This window comes from Malaclemys terrapin, chromosome 2 (genome assembly GCF_027887155.1).
Source record: "Malaclemys terrapin pileata isolate rMalTer1 chromosome 2, rMalTer1.hap1, whole genome shotgun sequence".
NCBI lineage: Eukaryota > Metazoa > Chordata > Testudines > Emydidae > Malaclemys > Malaclemys terrapin.
In genome coordinates, this window is record NC_071506.1 from 87,144,426 (window position 1) to 87,161,518 (window position 17,093).

A 17,093-nucleotide genomic window follows, 5' to 3' on the forward strand; every position below is an offset into this window, starting at 1 on the left:
ACTTGTTGTTTTGGACTATGTTACTCGCTACCCAGAATCCATCCCCCTGTGGAACACGGCCTCTAAAACAAAGAGCTGGTGGGGATTTTTGCCCGAATGGGGCTACCGAAGGAGATATTAACCGACCAAGGAACCCCATTTATGTCAAAGCTAATGAAGGACCTCTGTACGCTGCTTCATATACATACCCTGAGAACTTCGGTCTACCATCCGCAGACTAATGGGTTGGTAGAAAGGTTTAACCGCACCCTCAAGGCTATGATAAGGAAGGTGGTAAGTCGGGATGGGAAGGATTGGGACACCCTACTACCCTACCTTATGTTCGCTATCCGGGAGGTACCTCAGGCCTCAACTGGGTTTTCCCCCTTCGAGTTATTATACGGGCGTCACCCCCATGGCATACTAGATAGCGCCAAAGAGATCTGGGAAGAGGAACCCAATGATGGGAGAAATATAATAGAGCATGTAATGCAGATGCGAGACCGGATAGCCCGGGTTACCCCTATTGTATGGGAACATTTGGAGAAGGCACAGGAGGCCCAGCGAACCCATTACAATCGCCAGGCAAAAGTGCGACAGTTCCAACCAGGGGATCGGGTTATGGTGTTGGTACCCACGGCAGAAAGCAAGCTTCTGGCCCAATGGCAGGGGCCCTATGAGGTGGTTGAACCCGTCGGGGAAGTAACCTACAAGGTGCGGCAGCCAGGACGCAGAAAACAAGAACAGATTTATTACGTTAACTTTCTGAAACCCTGGAATGCACAAGAGGCATGCACAACGGTCCAAAAAGACCTAACCCAGGAAAACAAGCCTTCCAAACAGGTGAGAGTGTCTCCCGATTTAACACCAGACCCGAAGAATGAGGTGTCTGAGATGATCTTCCAGAACCAAGATGTGTTCTCGACAAAACCGGGTCGAACAACCGAGACATCTCACCACATCGTCATGAACCCTGGGGTCAGAGTAACAATGAGGCCCTATCTGGTGCCAGCGGCAAAAAGGGAGGAAATAAAAGCAGAAGTAAAAAAAAAAATGCTGGAGTTGGGGATCATCGAAGAATCCCACAGTCAGTTGTCCAGCCCAGTCGTGCTGGTGCCCAAACCTGATGGCACCACAAGATTTTGCAACGACTTCCGGCGACTAAACGAAGTATCCCAGTTCGACGTGTACCCCATACCTCACATAAATGAGCTAGTGGACCGTCTGGGTAATGCCCGCTACTTGACTACCCTAGACTTGACAAAGGGGTACTGGCAGATTCCCCTTGCAGAAGACGCAAAGGAAAAGACTGTGTTCTCTACACCAGAGGGTCTTTTTCAATATACTGTCCTCCCTTTTGGACTACATGGGGCCCCAGCTACCTTCCAGCGCCTCATGGACAAGCTATTACACCCACATAACAATTATGCTGCAGCCTACTTGGACGATGTGGTCATTCATACCCCAGACTGGGAAACCCACCTGGAGAAGGTGGAGGCAGTCCTTGATACCTTCAGGCGAGCTGGCCTTACAGCAAACCCTGCCAAGTGCGCTATAGGGTTTACAGAGGCCAAATATCTTGGCTACATTGTGGGAGAAGGTCTGGTAAAACCCCAAGTGAACAAGTTAGAGGCCATCCAAAATTGGCCCCGACCAAGTCACAAGAAACAAATCCGGACGTTCCTAGGTGTGGTGGGGTATTACCGACGATTTATCCCCCACTTTGCCACAAGGGTAAGCCCCCTGACAGACTTAGTGAAAGCCCGTGGACCTGATCTGGTGAGATGGTCTGACGCAGCAGAGGAAGCATTCACAGACCTACAGACTGCCCTCTGCAGTAACCCCGTACTGATAGCCCCTGATTTCACCAAGGAGTTTATCCTGCAGACGGATGCATCGGAAGTAGGGTTTGGGGGCCATTCTATCACAGATGGTCGGGGAGAGGAACACCCAATTCTATACCTCAGTCGGAAACTCCTTCCAAGGGAACAAAAATATGCAGTGGTGGAGAGAGAATGCCTCGCTGTAAAATGGGCCATGGAAACATTGCGCTACTACCTGCTCGGGCGCAGATTTGTCCTCGTGACCAACCATGCCCCTCTTCAATGAATGCAGCGGAACAAGGAGAAGAACACAAGGGTGACCAGATGGTTCTTATCCCTCCAACCTTTCCAGTTCCATGTGCAACACAGAGCAGGGAGCCGTCATGGCAACGCCGATGGCTTGTCACGTGTGCACTATCTGGCGTCCCAAGCTGCCCAACCCCTTGGCGTTGAGCAGGGGGGAGGGATATGTGACAGACCCAGACCAGTGGGGTACAGGAGTCTGGTAGAGGGCAAATATACTGGTCACTGGATGAATAGTTTTCTGTTCCCTGAGTGACCAGAGCAGGGGCTGCACTAGAGTAATCAGGAACCTGCTAGAACCAGTTAAGGCAGGCAGGCTAATTAGGACACCTGGAGCCAATTAAGAAGCTGCTAGAATCAATTAAGGCAGGCTAATCAGGGCACCTGGGTTTTAAAAGGAGCTCACTTCAGTTTGTGGTGCGAGTGTGAGGAGCTGGGAGCAAGAGGCACAAGGAGCTGAGAGTGAGAGGGTGTGCTGCTGGAGGACTGAGGAGCACGAGCATTATCAGACACCAGGAGAAAGGTCCTGTGGTGAGAATAAGGAAGGTGTTTGAAGGAGGCCATGGGGAAGTAGCCCAGGGAGTTGTAGCTGTCATGCAGCAGTTACAGGAGGCACTATAGACAGCTGCAGTCCACAGGGCCCTGGGCTGGAACCCGGAGTAGAGGGCGGGCCCGGGTTCCCCTCAAACCTCCCAATTGACATGGACTGTGGGTTCTTCCAGAGGGGAATGTCTCTGGGCTGTTCTCCAACCCACATGGTGAATCTCTGAGGCAAAAAAAATCCGCCAATAAGCGCAGGACCCACCAAGATAGAGGAGGAACTTTGTCACAGTAGTTTCAAACTAGAAGTAAATGAATCTGGAGAAAATCTGTTTGGTTATGGTTTATGTCTTGATGTTCTGGTAAAATCCTAACTCACAAAGCACAAACTAGTACCTATTAGAAAAGAAATAGAATCCATGAAGAAGGGAATATGTTTTCTAAGCATTTTTTTTTTTTGCAGGGGAAGGGAGGTCTGAAGAGATATTTCTCTAGTGTAAAGCTCTCTGAGGCAGAGACTGTGTCTTTTTTCCTGTTTATTCAGCACAGTCACACTGTGGATGGTATTGGAAACAAAAAATAATTAATAGTCAAGTGTGCCTTCCACAAATTCAGCAATTAATAGGTAGCACTTAGCTCTTAATCATTACTTAAGGCCAAATTCTGCCACATCCTGTGTAAGTACAGTTGGACAAGACCATATGAATTACTATACCAGATGGTGTCAGCCCTATTTGAGGACTTACGTGGGACTTAAGAGGTGCAGAGGCCTTATGCTGGGCCTCAGCACAGAGGGGAATTTCACCCTTGGGGACTTCTTAGTTTCCTTAGTAAACTCTTGTGAGCTCTTTGAAAGTCCTAGCCCAACTCCAGTGGTGCCACCCTCACACAGGTGACGCTAACAACCTCACCACTTGAGTAAGAACAGTTCCTGGAGGAGAATCAAGAGATGGACCTGTTCCAACAAGGGCCTCACCACAACAACCTAGCCCTGACAGGACTTCCATGGCTTCATGGAGACCCTCCCATACACAGGACCCATATTCTTCACTGAGGGAGCACTGTTACCCATCATATGGTCCACCTACCTATGCTTACAACCCTGCATGATCACACTGGGGCACATTGGACACTTACCATTGGGTCTCAGATTCTGACCTCAATCTCCAATATTTAGAAAGGAAGCTCCTGGTTACAGACATCTGGGGTCCCTAAAGAGATACCAGCAACAGTGCAAAGCCTTCCTTCGAAGGGAATACCCTCTTCAGTGAGAAGACAGATGAGGCACTCTACTCACTGAAAGATTCTTGCATCAGCCTCTGCTCGTTGGGTGTGTATATATACCCCATTGTCATGGACAGAACTCTCGAGACTACAATAACAGAGATACTAACTACCACCACAGCCATTGTTTCACTAATGATCCTCCGAGCCACCAAGAAAGTACCGAAGACTGCAACAAGGCAAGCTCTCTGCTCCATCACCATCTTCCCTTCAGACTCATCAGCCTGTTAGAAAGGCATTTTGTCAGATGGCCCACGAGCATTCAACCAGTTCTTTTGGTAGCAACTTTCCCATCATTCAGCCATCACATAACCCATTTCCTTTCATGACAGATCTTAACTTCAGACAGATGGGTTTAAACGTTATTTCCACTGGCTATGCCATCGAGTTCCAGTCTATCCCACCTCCCAAACCCCTCTTTCCCTCTTCTGGGACTCCTCTTATTTTAAATCACAGCTTTTGACATATTTTCTGAAAAGGTGTTTTACTATGATCCAAGTTGCTATATAAAATTGCACCATGGTTCAGAGAAAATGGAGAAAGTACTTATGGGATAATTATCCTATCAGATCATGGATTGGCAGAACATTAGTAATTCTGTAGTTTTGCATACAAATGGAGCCTCATGCTGTGGAACTATCCTTACGTTATTCTATTAGCAGTTGGAATGTTCCATTTTAAGATTGCATCAGGGAAAGTCACTTTCCTGAATTTTTAATTATACAACTTTGAATCTGGTATTTTGTTGCTCCACTAATTATTTTTGTTGGTTTCATACTAAATTGTCAAGACACCTTGGAATGTACTTTTTCTATTTCTGATAGGCACTGTTTCCTTGTCAGTGCATTTGCAAAAGGAACTATTCATCTTTGCTATGGAGTCTTGAAATCAGAACTGTTCATTAGAAACACTATAGAGTACATTGAATTTACCAGCGGGGATCATATACCTTTAAAGACAGAGGGCCAAAGTGTGAGTCCCCGAATGCATATGTGCTAGACACTAGAAATAGTGCAAGGGACTGTTACTCTCTAGTGCAGTGGTTCTCAAAGCCAGTCCGCTGCTTGTTCAGGGAAAGTCCCTGGCAGGCCGGGCCGGCTTGTTTACCTGCCGTGTCTGCAAGTTCGGCCAATCACGGCTCCCACTGGCCGCAGTTCGCCGCTCCAGGCCAATGGGGGCTGCGGGAAGCAGCGCGGGCCGAGGGATGTGCTGGCCGCTGCTTCCCACAGCCCCCATTGGCCAGTGGGAACCGCGATCGGCCAAACCTGTGGATGCGGTAGGTAAATAAACCGGCCCGGCCCGCGAGGGGCTTTCCCTACACAAGCAGCGGACCAGCTTTGAGAACCACTGCTCTAGTGTGTCCATGCAGTAGGCAACCAAAGTACTGCAGCCAGTTTTCCTTAAGTGAAAGAAGGAATGCAGCTATTGCTGCACACCCAAAGCAGAAAGGCCAAGGATACGTTCTCAGTCATCTCATGCCCCATGTACGCAAGAGGCCGGGGCCCCGGGGTAGCGGTGGCAGCCAGGAGCCCCCTCCTATGGTGATTTAAAGTGCCCGGGGATTTAAAGGCCCCACCTCTTCTGGTAGAGGCCATGCCTCTTCCAGTTGAAGCCCCACCCCCTCCTAAGGACTCCGGAGTACCGGTAAGTCCTTTAAGTTACTTTCACCTCTGCTTCTGATACCCACTGGCTCCATTTGCTTTTTATATCCATACAGTTTGATACCAGTTTACTTTTTGCTTCTCATTTCTTTCTGAACTTCAATATTTCACATTCCAGGTAAGTTTATCTCTTAAACTGTTCACCTGACTCAGTGAAAAATATCAGGTGTTGGAATTGGATCATATAATACCAAGCATAACAGAAGAAAGATGTAGAAAGTCTCTGTGTACAGTATATCAGTTGTTAGTGTTTAAACTTTTTTTTTTAAAGCTCCATGATTGTTCACCTCGTACTATGTATTTATCCTTTGGGGCAACTATTGGTAAACAGCGAATGGTAATTTTTCATGAAATGGCTTATATCTTTAAGTTTTCTTCACTACTTCATTTAAATGTTTATTTATATTTTTACTTTCCTTTGCTTTGCACCTTCTGGTAGCATCAAGCAAGAGCTCACTTGCTGATTTCTTTACATTAGAGATCTTTGATACCAGCTCCAATATTATGTAGCTAATGTAATGTGCCAAAACCTTAATGTTTTAGAAATACAGTACCTTCCCTTCAGACCTTTTACGACCACAAGGGGGCAACTGCTGCCAAATAACCTTATTGTCTATTGTGCAAACATCTAAACTTGATGCTGATAACAATTATAGTCTCTCTCTCTTTCTCTCTCTCTCTCTCTCTTCCCCCTCCCCCCCCCCCCCCTTCATGAGTCTCTGGAATCAAATTGTGCAGCTCTTGATGACAATAAATTCTACACCCCTACCTGGCCACTAATGCTTTTCAGTTCTGTCTGGCGACAGATGACAGAGTAATAATTTATTCAGGTGTCAGAAAATAATTTTAAAAATGTCAAGAAGAAAAGAAAAATAGGGTAGGAAAGAATTACTTTCAAAGACTTTTAACTAGGTATTCTGTCCCTCCTCCTCCCTGCTCCCCAGCACTGTCCTGAATCTGAAAGAAGTTTGGAGGCTGGGTGGGTGGGTGAATGTAACAGGAAAACACTTATAAGAATAAGCTGACTCCACTCCCCCACCTCTTACTATGGCAGACAAGATGGAGAAGATCACACCTGACATTGCAGAAAACGACATTTCTTGCATCACTCATTCCAAGAAGAATGTGAAGCAAAACTAAGCTCAGTGCAGCTGAAGAAGAGTGAATGAGGAAAACAAAGACAATGAATTATGTTTGGAGGAAAGATTGACCCTGTTCAGTTCCTTCTGTAGCCATAGTTGTTGTAATTAGGATTCTTGTTCTCACAAAAACTTTTTTCAGACTCATTTATTTATTTCCCGCCTTCTTCAAAACAGAAAATGAAAAAATTTCAAGATATAACTGATGCTTAGGATTTGTTTCTTGGCTTGATTTGTGAGTTCAGTACCTGAAATACAGAAGTCTTGAAACCCACAAGGAAAACTCTGGTTACTGAGAAAAAGATTCAAGTCGAGTACAAATAGTTGCAAAATATCCCAGAACTGTCAATGAGCCACTCTTCTAGACTATAGCCCAACTGCCCACTGCCACAGATGGTCCTGTAGAAGGGGAAAAATTATTCTAAGAATACTCTCTCTCTTCCTGGGTCACCACTTTAGTTACTCAGGGATGGTGGCTTCACAGAAGGGGAAGAAAACAGGTTGCTTAGACAGAGGATCTGTAACCCTAAACCTCACAGAAGGTAAACCACTGCATGATCTTGAGGCAACAACATCATGGACAGCTGCTTTGCTGTGCTTCCATTTACTCCCCCACTGCTAGAGCTGGTTGAAAATTGGGAATTTCTGTCCCATAGGAAATTTGGATATCCTGACATTTGTTTTTTGCCCTGACTTAGGACCAAAAAAAAATGAAATATCAAAAATATGAGATGCACTGTCCTAGGGCAGAAAAGGTCAGGGAGTTGCATTGTATGTAAGAGAGCAGTATGACTGCTCAGAGCTCCGGTATGAAACTGCAGAAAAACCTGAGAGTCTCTGGATTAAGTTTAGAAGTGCGAGCAACAAGGGTGATGTCGTGGTGGGAGTCTGCTATAGACCACCAGACCAGGGGATGAGGTGGATGAGGCTTTCTTCCGGCAACTAACAGAAGTTACTAGATCGCAGGCCCTGGTTCTCATGGGAGACTTTAATCACCCTGATATCTGCTGGGAGAGCAATACAGCGGTGCACAGACAATCCAAGAAGTTTTTGGAAAGTGTAGGGGACAATTTCCTGCTGCAAGTGCTGGAGGAACCAACTAGGGGCAGAGCTCTTCTTGACCTGCTGCTCACAAACTGGGAAGAATTAGTAGGGGAAGCAAAAGTGGATGGGAACCTGAGAGGCAGTGACCATGAGATGGTCGAGTTCAGGATCCTGACACAAGGAAGAAAGGAGAGCAGCAGAATACGGACCCTGGACTTCAGAAAAGCAGACTTTGACTCCCTCAGGGAACTGATGGGCAGGATCCCCTGGGAGAATAAGATGTGGGGGAAACGAGTCCAGGAGAGCTGGCTGTATTTTAAAGAATCCTTATTGAGATTGCAGGAACAAACCATCCCGATGTGTAGAAAGAATAGTAAATATGGCAGGCGACCAGCTTGGCTTAATAGTGAAATCCTTGCTGATCTTAAACACAAAAAAGAAGCTTACAAGAAGTGGAAGATTGGACAAATGACCAGGGAGGAGTGTAAAAATATTGCTCAGGCATGCAGGAGTGAAATCAGGAAGGCCAAATCACACTTGGAGTTGCAGCTAGCAAGAGATGTTAAGAGTAACAAGAAAGGTTTCTTCAGGTATATTAGCAACAAGAAGAAAGTCAAGGAAAGAGTGGGCCCCTTACTGAATGAGGGAGGCAACCTAGTGACAGAGGATGTGGAAAAAGCTAATGTACTCAATGCTTTTTTTGCCTCTGTCTTCACGAACAAGGTCAGCTCCCAGACTGCTGCACTGGGCAGCACAGCATGGGGAGGAGGTGACCAGCCCTCTGTGGAGAAAGAAGTGGTTCGGGACTATTTAGAAAAGCTGGATGAGCACAAATCCATGGGGCCGGATGCGCTGCATCCGAGGGTGCTAAAGGAGTTGGCGGATGTGATTGCAGAGCCATTGGCCATTATCTTTGAAAACTCATGGTGATCAGGGAGGGCCCGGATGACTGGGAAAAGGCTAATGTAGTGCCCATCTTTAAAAAGGGGAGAAGGAGGATCCGGGGAACTACAGGCCAGTTAGCCTCACCTCAGTACCTGGAAAAATCATGGAGAAGGTCCACAAGGAATCAATTCTGAAGCACTTAGAGGAGAGGAAAGTGATCAGGAACAGTCAGCATGGATTCGCCAAGGGCAAGTCATGCCTGACTAACCTAATTGCCTTCTATGAGGAGATAACTGGGTCTGTGGATGAGGGGAAAGCAGTGGATGTGTTATTCCTTGACTTTAGCAAAGCTTTGATTAGGTCTCCCACAGTATTCTTGCCGGCAAGTTAAAGAAGTATGGGCTGGATGAATGGACTATAAGGTGGATAGAAAGCTGGCTAGATCGTCGGGCTCAACAGATAGTGATCAATGGCTCCATGTCTAGTTGGCAGCCGGTATCAAGCGGAGAGCCCCAAGGGTCGGTCCTGGGGCCGGTTTTGTTCAATATCTTCATTAATGATCTGAAGGATGGCGTGGACTGCACTCTCAGCAAGTTTGCAGATGACAATAAACTGGGAGAAGTGGTAGATACGCTGGAGGGTAGGGATAGGATACAGACGGACCTAGACAAATTAGAGGGTTGGGCCAAAAGAAACCTGATGAGGTTCAACAAGGACAAGTGCAGAGTCCTGCACTTAGGACGGAAGAATCCCATTCACTGTTACAGACTAGGTACCGAATGGCTAGGAAGCAGTTCTGCAGAAAAGGTCCTAGGGATTACAGTGGACGAGAAGCTGGATATGAGTCGACAGTGTGCCCTTGTTGCCAAGAAGGCTAACAGCATTTTGGGCTGTATAAGTAGGGGCATTGTCAGCAGATCGAGGGACGTGATTGTTCCCCTCTATTCGATATTGGTGAGGCCTCATCTGGAGTACTGTGTCCAGTTTTGGGCCCCACACTACAAGAAGGATGTGGAAAAATTGGAAAGAGTCCAGTGGAGGGCAACAAAAATGATTAGGGGGCTGGAGCACAAGTGGCTGAAGGAACTGGGATTGTTTAGTCTGCAGAAGAGAAGAATGAGGGGTGTTTTGATAGCTGCTTTCAACAACCTGAAAAGGGGTTCCAAAGAGGATGGATCTAGACTGTTCTTAGTGGTACCAGATGACAGAACAAAGAGTAATGGTCTCAAGTTGCAGTGGGGAGGTTTAGGTTGGATATTAGGAAAAACTTTTTTACTAGGAGGGTGGTGAAGCACTGGAATGGGTTACCTAGGGAGGTGGTGGAATCTCCTTCCTTAGAAGTTTTTAAGGTAAGGCTTGACAAAGCCCTGGCTGGGATGATTTAGTTGGGAATTGGTCCTGCTTTGAGCAGGGGGTTGGACTAGATGATCTCCTGAGGTCCCTTCCAATCCTGATATTCTATGATTTTCATAGAATGAAACTTTAAAAAAAAAATTCTTTTGGAAATGTTGAAACATTTCTTTTTGACATTGGCACTTAAAACAAAAGGTTTCAGCATTCCTGAATTGAAATGTTTCATTTTGGCTCGATTCCACATTGAGCTGCTGTGGAGTTTCATGGAATTCGTAGGTCAGGGACCTTACGTAGCATTCTCTTCTGTAGGCCAGCCAAAGTGTCCCAGGATGCACCAGGGTCACATAATTCATGGTTCAATGCAGTGGTTTGTCCCAAGGTTCAACAAACTGACCCAGAACACAAGCTGTTTTGATGCCATTTTCCAACAAAAAATTGAAAAATTTCAACAAAATCAAAATTTTCCTTTGAAAATTTTTGATTTTCCAGGAACTATATTTTCCCACAGATAAAACATTTTGATGGAAAATTCCCAACTAGCTCTACCGATTACAGCTTCCCATTGCTACCCCTTCTTGGGGAGCCAAGGCCAGGAGAGGGGGTCAGATGAGATCAGTACTAACTAATATCTGATGTAATATGCCCAATACTCCCTACTCACCTTCTCCCAGCTAGTCCCCATTGTTATTGTGTCTTAGGGCATGTCTACGCTGCAATGTAATCCCAGGCCTAGTAGAACTTGAGTTAGCAGGTCCTGAGTTTATTAATCTAGGGCTTGAGCATCTACCCTCATTTGTAATCCCAGGTTAGGAACTGGTGAAGTGGGGGTCCCAACCCTGGGGTTCCTGCACCTACAGTGTATTACGCAGGCCCAGTTCCAACCCCCATATCCCAGGCTTCCTAGGATCCTCCCAAAATGTGGCCGCTCTAGCCCTTTGTTCATGGGGCAGTGTGGGAAAACTTAACTGTCCACCAAACTTAACTGTTCACAGAGCAAAGAAAATCAGCCCATGGAATTGTGGAATACTTTTGGTAGACTCCCAGACCACAAGTCTAGAGAGGTTATGTGTACACTACAAAGCAGTTCTCTTGAACTCTGGGTCTTAGCTTGGCTCAGGCTCGGACCCTCCGCTGACGTGGGGTCATGGAACCCTGGGTCAGCACAATTTGTGTGTAGACAGAAGTGTGGGTTAGGCTTGAGCCTGAGTTTGAATCCTGGACTTACATAGCAGCCTAGACGTACCCTGCAATGTATATATCCATTTTAAAAATTAGAGCAGAAAGATGGAAAGGTTAAGTGACACACTGAAGGCACAGAGACCGCTGCTGTTAGGGGGCATGGGAGTGTAAGGACAGAGGGACAGAAAGAGGAGTGGGGGGAGGTAACTCTGAGTTACCTTTATGCCTCCTCCGATCCTGAGCTTGGGGTGGAGAGACTGAATTGGTCCATAACATATATTACAGCAACCACAGGGATGCTCTAATTTACACTCATTGAAACAATTGTAGAGCACATCACTCTCCAGTCCAACCCCCACCCTGGTCCCTTGGATATTCTTAGTTGCCCCATTAGGGAAACTGGAAGGTCACTTTCCACCTCCCCAGCAATACAAAGCAACTTAATGGAGCCTGGGATCGGTCCCATTATGTTCTGACTTTTTTTGTCTAAAAAGCTATATTGAATCTTACATTACATAAAAATACAAAAATAAAACAAATCACAAATTCACCCATAATGTACACGATCAATGGAACATAAGAAAATGGAACACAGATCAATCTTGAATAATATATACAGGATACTTATGAGGTGAGATATTCAGCTTCAGGATTCCAAATGCTGAGGAATAATTTCAACTTGTCGTGTTTGGGAACACAGTATTTCTCAAAAGTATCAGATGTTCTGCATTTTAAATTAAAAAATGGACTTGAGTTTTTAAGTCACACCATCAGCTTGGAATCTAGCACAGTTCAAAAACTGAAGTAGAAGTAAATAGATTCAGGTGCTACACCTGCCTCAAGACTTTTGTGCTCTTACAATCACATTTTCCGATTATTTTAAATGCCTTTTTCTCCTGTAATGTTATGTGAAACACCTACACAAGTAAAAGGAAAACTGACTGCCCCTAGGGAAAACAGTGAAACTGACTATACACAAAGTGCTGTCAAATGCACAAAGCAGACAAGGTGCAGAGAAGTAGGAAACATTTTTTTAAAATAATCTCTGTATATTAAAGAAAATAATTATAGTGCTTTTAAATGTCACATGTAAAATTAAATTTTAAAAACATTATACAGAGAAGTGTGGTTTTTAAGTTGACATTGTCTTTGTAAAACATTGCACTCTAGCTCAGGGGTGGGCAAACTTTTTGGCCCAAGGGCCACATCTTGGTATGAAAATTGTATGGTGGGCCATGAATGCTCATGAAATTGGGGTTGGGGTGCAGGAGATGGTGCGGGCTCTGGGGTGGGGGTGCGGGCGTTGGGGTGGGGCCAGAAATGAGGAGTTCAGGGTGTGGGAGAGGGCTCCAGGCTGGGACAGGGGGTTGGGTGCATGTGGGGGAGGAGAAAGGCTCCAGCTGGAGGTGCAGGCTCTGGGGTGAGATTGGGATGAGGGATTTGGGGTGTAGGAGGGTGCTCCAGGCTGGAACCAAGGGGTTCAGAGAGCGGGAGGGGGATCAGGGCTGGGGCAGGGGCACAGAGGAGTGAGGGCTCTGGCTGGAGCTGCGGGCTCTGGAGTGGGGCCAAAAATGAGGAGTTCAGGGTGCTGGAGGGGGCTCTAGGCTGGGGCAGGGGGTTGGGGTTCGGGAGAGGGTCAGGGATGCAGGCTCCGGGTGGCGCTTACCTGAAGCAGCTCCTGGAACCAGCAGCATGTCCCCCCTCCGGCTCCTATGCAGAGGTGTGACTAGGTGGTTCTGTTAGCTGCCCAGTCCACAGGCACCGCCCCTGCAGCTCCCATTAGCCGCAGTTCCCAGCCAATGGGAGCTGCAGGGGTGGCGCTTGGGGCGGGAGCAGTGTGCGCAGCCCCCTGGCTGTCCCTAAGCGTAGGAGTCAGAGGGGTGACATGCTGCTGCTTCCAGGAACCTTGGCACGCACACGTGGAGTGGCCTTGGATCCCGTTCCCCAGCTGGAGCACAGGAGCAGAGCAAACTCCAGACCCCGCTCCCTAACAGGAGTTCGAGGGCCAGTTTAAACCAGCTGGAGGGCTGGATGTGGCCCCCAGGCCGTAGTTTGCCCACCCCAGTCCATTGAGGTGTGATTAAGTGGTATTTCAATTGCTGTAAAATTATTATTATTTTATAAATATAATGTTCCAATTCTGAGAGTAGGAATGACAACACTTTCCAAAGAAGCTTCACACTGTCAAAACTTATCACCTGGACACAACCCTTTAATTTAATTGAAAATTAAATAAATAAATCAAGGGCTTTATTAATGCTTCAAGTGTGTAGATCTCTCTTTTTTTGGAGAGGTAAGGTGGATAAATTTGTCTCTTAATGAATAGACTAATGGCACTCTCCTGAATAAGCAACTAATTGCTTACTGCAGTATAGAGGTTCAGTAGATGATTCACTGTGGATGCTAGGTTTTTAGTAATTGGCAGTATTTTATAACTGTTTATTCTCTTTGCCTTGAACTTGTTTGAGATCCAAAAGTTGGGATGAATACCATGTGTAACAGAAAAGATGTAGAAGTAAATGAAATTAGTGACGTGGGTGTTCTGGCAATTTTACATTTCTGTCATTACTATTTATAATACTGTACTACAATGGATTGACTCTCCACTTTTAGCACAATGCTCCAAGACCTGAGTGTACAGGGTTTTGAATTTTAAAGCACACTGATTTTTCAAGGTCATTCCTCAGAATAAATGCGGCAGAATAGACTGTTGTCATGTCATGCCAGGGATCTTTACCATTTCCCCCACTATTCTAAAAATGATATACTGCAACTCAAAAAAACTATAACCTCTGCTTCACTTCAGAAAGTACAATTTAGGTGTTGGACTAATTTGATAGTGAACACTAAGAAAAATATTTGAAACCAGAAAAGGCCATATAGTCCATTGAGGCTCATTTTATTCCATATATACTTTCCCCAGAATATCATCAAATTGTTACCAGAAAGAGTAATGTTATCCATTTGTCTAATGCCACTTCTGGGTATTACGGTGATAAATATCTAAATGTTGGAGAACTAACTTTCTTTCACAGCACTATTTCGGGGGGGGGGGGGGGGAGAAATAACTTAAATGCTGGTGGGCTGGATAGTGAGAGAAATTCAACCCTAAATGAAAAATATGACAATACTGATATGTACAGATAAAAACAGTCTCTCAAAATTCCCTGGAGATAAGCTTCCAATCCCAAGACTTTCAGAAAATAACCTTTCCTTTGATATATTATTTCAGGACCAATGCAGGAGACGATATATGACTTCTGGAGAATGGTGTGGCATGAGAACACAGCCAGCATAGTCGTGGTAACAAATCTAGTGGAAGTAGGAAGGGTAAGTCATTTTTGTACTTAAAATGATGAAAGACTTTTGAGATGTTTACTTTGGGATATTAAATAACAGACCCACAAGATGCTTGTACACAGACTATAGCACATAAAATATTTACCGCTTCTTCTACTAAAAGGTGTATCGTTAATTATTTTTAAAATGGCTTGAAGGCTTGGCTTTGACAATATTTGATAACATTTGGCCAACAGAGGCAAAGTATTATAACTTAATGTGCATCTAATTATTAATAATTACAATAAGCATCAAGGAAACCCTTCTGAGGCAACTTACATAGTCTTCTTTCAGATTAATTCTGGAACTGATTGTTCAGACAAGAGATTAAATTTTGAGACTGCACATGTTGCACAGAACTATGCGGCAATACATTAGATAAAATCCATCATGTTTTTATTCCCCTGTCCCCTCCCCACCCCCCGTAAAAAATGACTCACGTTCTTAACCAGGAACTTAATCAAATTGCATGTCCAGGTCATAATCCTGTGCTTACTTGAGTTTCTATGAGTGGCTCAGCACAGATAGGATTTAAATTTGCTTGGATGTGGGAATAATAAGATGATGCTGTTTTACCCTGTGCGCTGTAAATGGAACAATTAGCCTAACTCACAAGTGCACTGAAATCAGAAAATAGAATCAATGTGCTGACCAGGAGGGGGTCTAGGGGGAAAAGGAGGAGCCTCAGGGGAAGAGGTGGGATGGGGGAGGAACCTATACTCCTGCTGGAGTATCCCATTTTTAAATATTTATTACAATGTTGGCAACCCTATCTCCTGGTCATGTCTTTGCTGCTAATATGATTTTCAGCAGGTATTCAAAAGAGGCACTCTCTTTTTAAAACACACCAATAATGGACCATTTTATTTTACTACTGGGTCTCTGCGCTAGCATCAAATCTTAGCTAGGATTTTCTAAGGGAAATTCAATAAGGGTAGGGCACCTAACTCCCCTATGTCTCATTGAAAATCCTAGCTGAAATCAGCAGAAACATTGGCTACTCTAAGTCCAGCATTTTCATTAACTGCTGAAGTATGCGGAAACAGTACATATATTCTGGTGTGAGCCAAAATGGTTTTGATGCATGTTTTTAATTTCTTGGTAATGGGGTGGGGTTGACATTTTCTGCTGAAAAATGTTTGTATTATAGGGAGATCAATTTTTAGGTATTATGCATCAGTTTGTCAGATCTAGCCTCTTGTTTTCAAGTTCAGTTTTACATTCTCAGTTTATTGTACCTGTATTTTGAGTCTATGGTTAATTGTTAGTTTAAATCCTACCGTTTAGACATCTTGGTGCCTCAGACTGCCCACAAATCAAGTACCAGTACTGTACTTAGAGATCAAAATGATAGGATTTGTGACTGCAATTAACACCAGCTACAAAAACACAGGTACCATTAATTGCAGAGGCAAAAAGAAAGACCAGGCTGACGCCACTTTAAAAATCCAGTCCCGTGAATTAAATATAGGCTTAAACAATGTGACAGCTACACTTACATTCAAACCAAAATGAAAGAAATATATTTGTAATAATAGTACACGCTTAAGTATACTTAATTTGTTGGAGCTTTATACCTCAAGAAGGGATATTTTAAGGAGATAATCCTTCCCCCCACCTTAGGGCTTGTAAAGACACCCAGAAAATTAATACGAATTAACTAAAGCTGTGAATTTGAAGTAGATTAAACTGCATTAAACCCTGTATGTACACTGTTAATTCAGAAGTTAGATGACCTTAACTTGGTTTAGTTTAATTCACTTTGGAAGTCAATTAAACTAAACTGAATTAAGGCCCCTTAATTTCTGAACAAGGGCGTTCACAGAGGGGATTAATGCAGTTTAACTAACCCACTTCAAATTCACACCTTTAGTTAATTTGTATTAACTTTCCTGGATGACACCATGTAGACAAGCCGTTAGAGGCAAAAACAGCTTATCAGATGAAACAGTATATTGTTATCTTAGAATCAACTTTCTGAAGCATAAACTCAAGTGGACTATCAGGTTTCACCCAGAGGAGAGAGTGAAGATGTTGGTCATAATCCTTCAGCCCTCAACAACGGTCCTTGCTAACTCAACACATCTCCTCAGCAACTTCTACTGTCAGGGGCCCCATTGTGTTTCTGCACAGGTAAAAGCAGAAATCCCAAAGGCAGGCAGGCAGGCTGCAGTGCCACCATGCATCCTACATCATGTGAATCCCACAGGGCCCACGGTACAACAGGCTAGCTGGGACACAAAGTTGCAGCTTGCCGAGATGTATATCCACTCGATAAGGGAGCAGTAGTTAATCACCCCTGGGCTTTGCCCTATAAGTGAGCACATGTCCCATTCCAAAAATGGGGCTGTCATCACCAAGGAGATAAATTACAAACATGCCATCTGTCTTTCAACACCTAGCACAAAGGGCTGTGCTACCTTGATTACTAATGATTTTAATGGGGCTCTGTTCTTGAATTGTTGTCATCATTTTCTGTTTTGACAATAGGTCAGATTCCTGGAGGGCAAACCCAGTAACCTTTCCTGACTTTGAAGTTTTACTTTTTTGTTGTGGTTGGTAGT

At 44.7% G+C, this 17,093-nt stretch overlaps 1 protein-coding gene across 9 annotated transcripts in view; it reads left to right on the forward strand.

Moving 5' to 3' along the window:
* Positions 1-17,093, forward strand: part of PTPRM (protein tyrosine phosphatase receptor type M) — a 691,593-nt gene that overhangs the window by 631,068 nt on the left and 43,432 nt on the right. For all 9 annotated transcript variants that reach the window (XM_054018880.1, XM_054018881.1, XM_054018883.1 and 6 more), the window contains one exon: positions 14,423-14,520. In XM_054018880.1, coding sequence (XP_053874855.1) covers positions 14,423-14,520 — 98 coding nt within the window. The remainder of the gene's footprint in view (positions 1-14,422; positions 14,521-17,093) is intronic.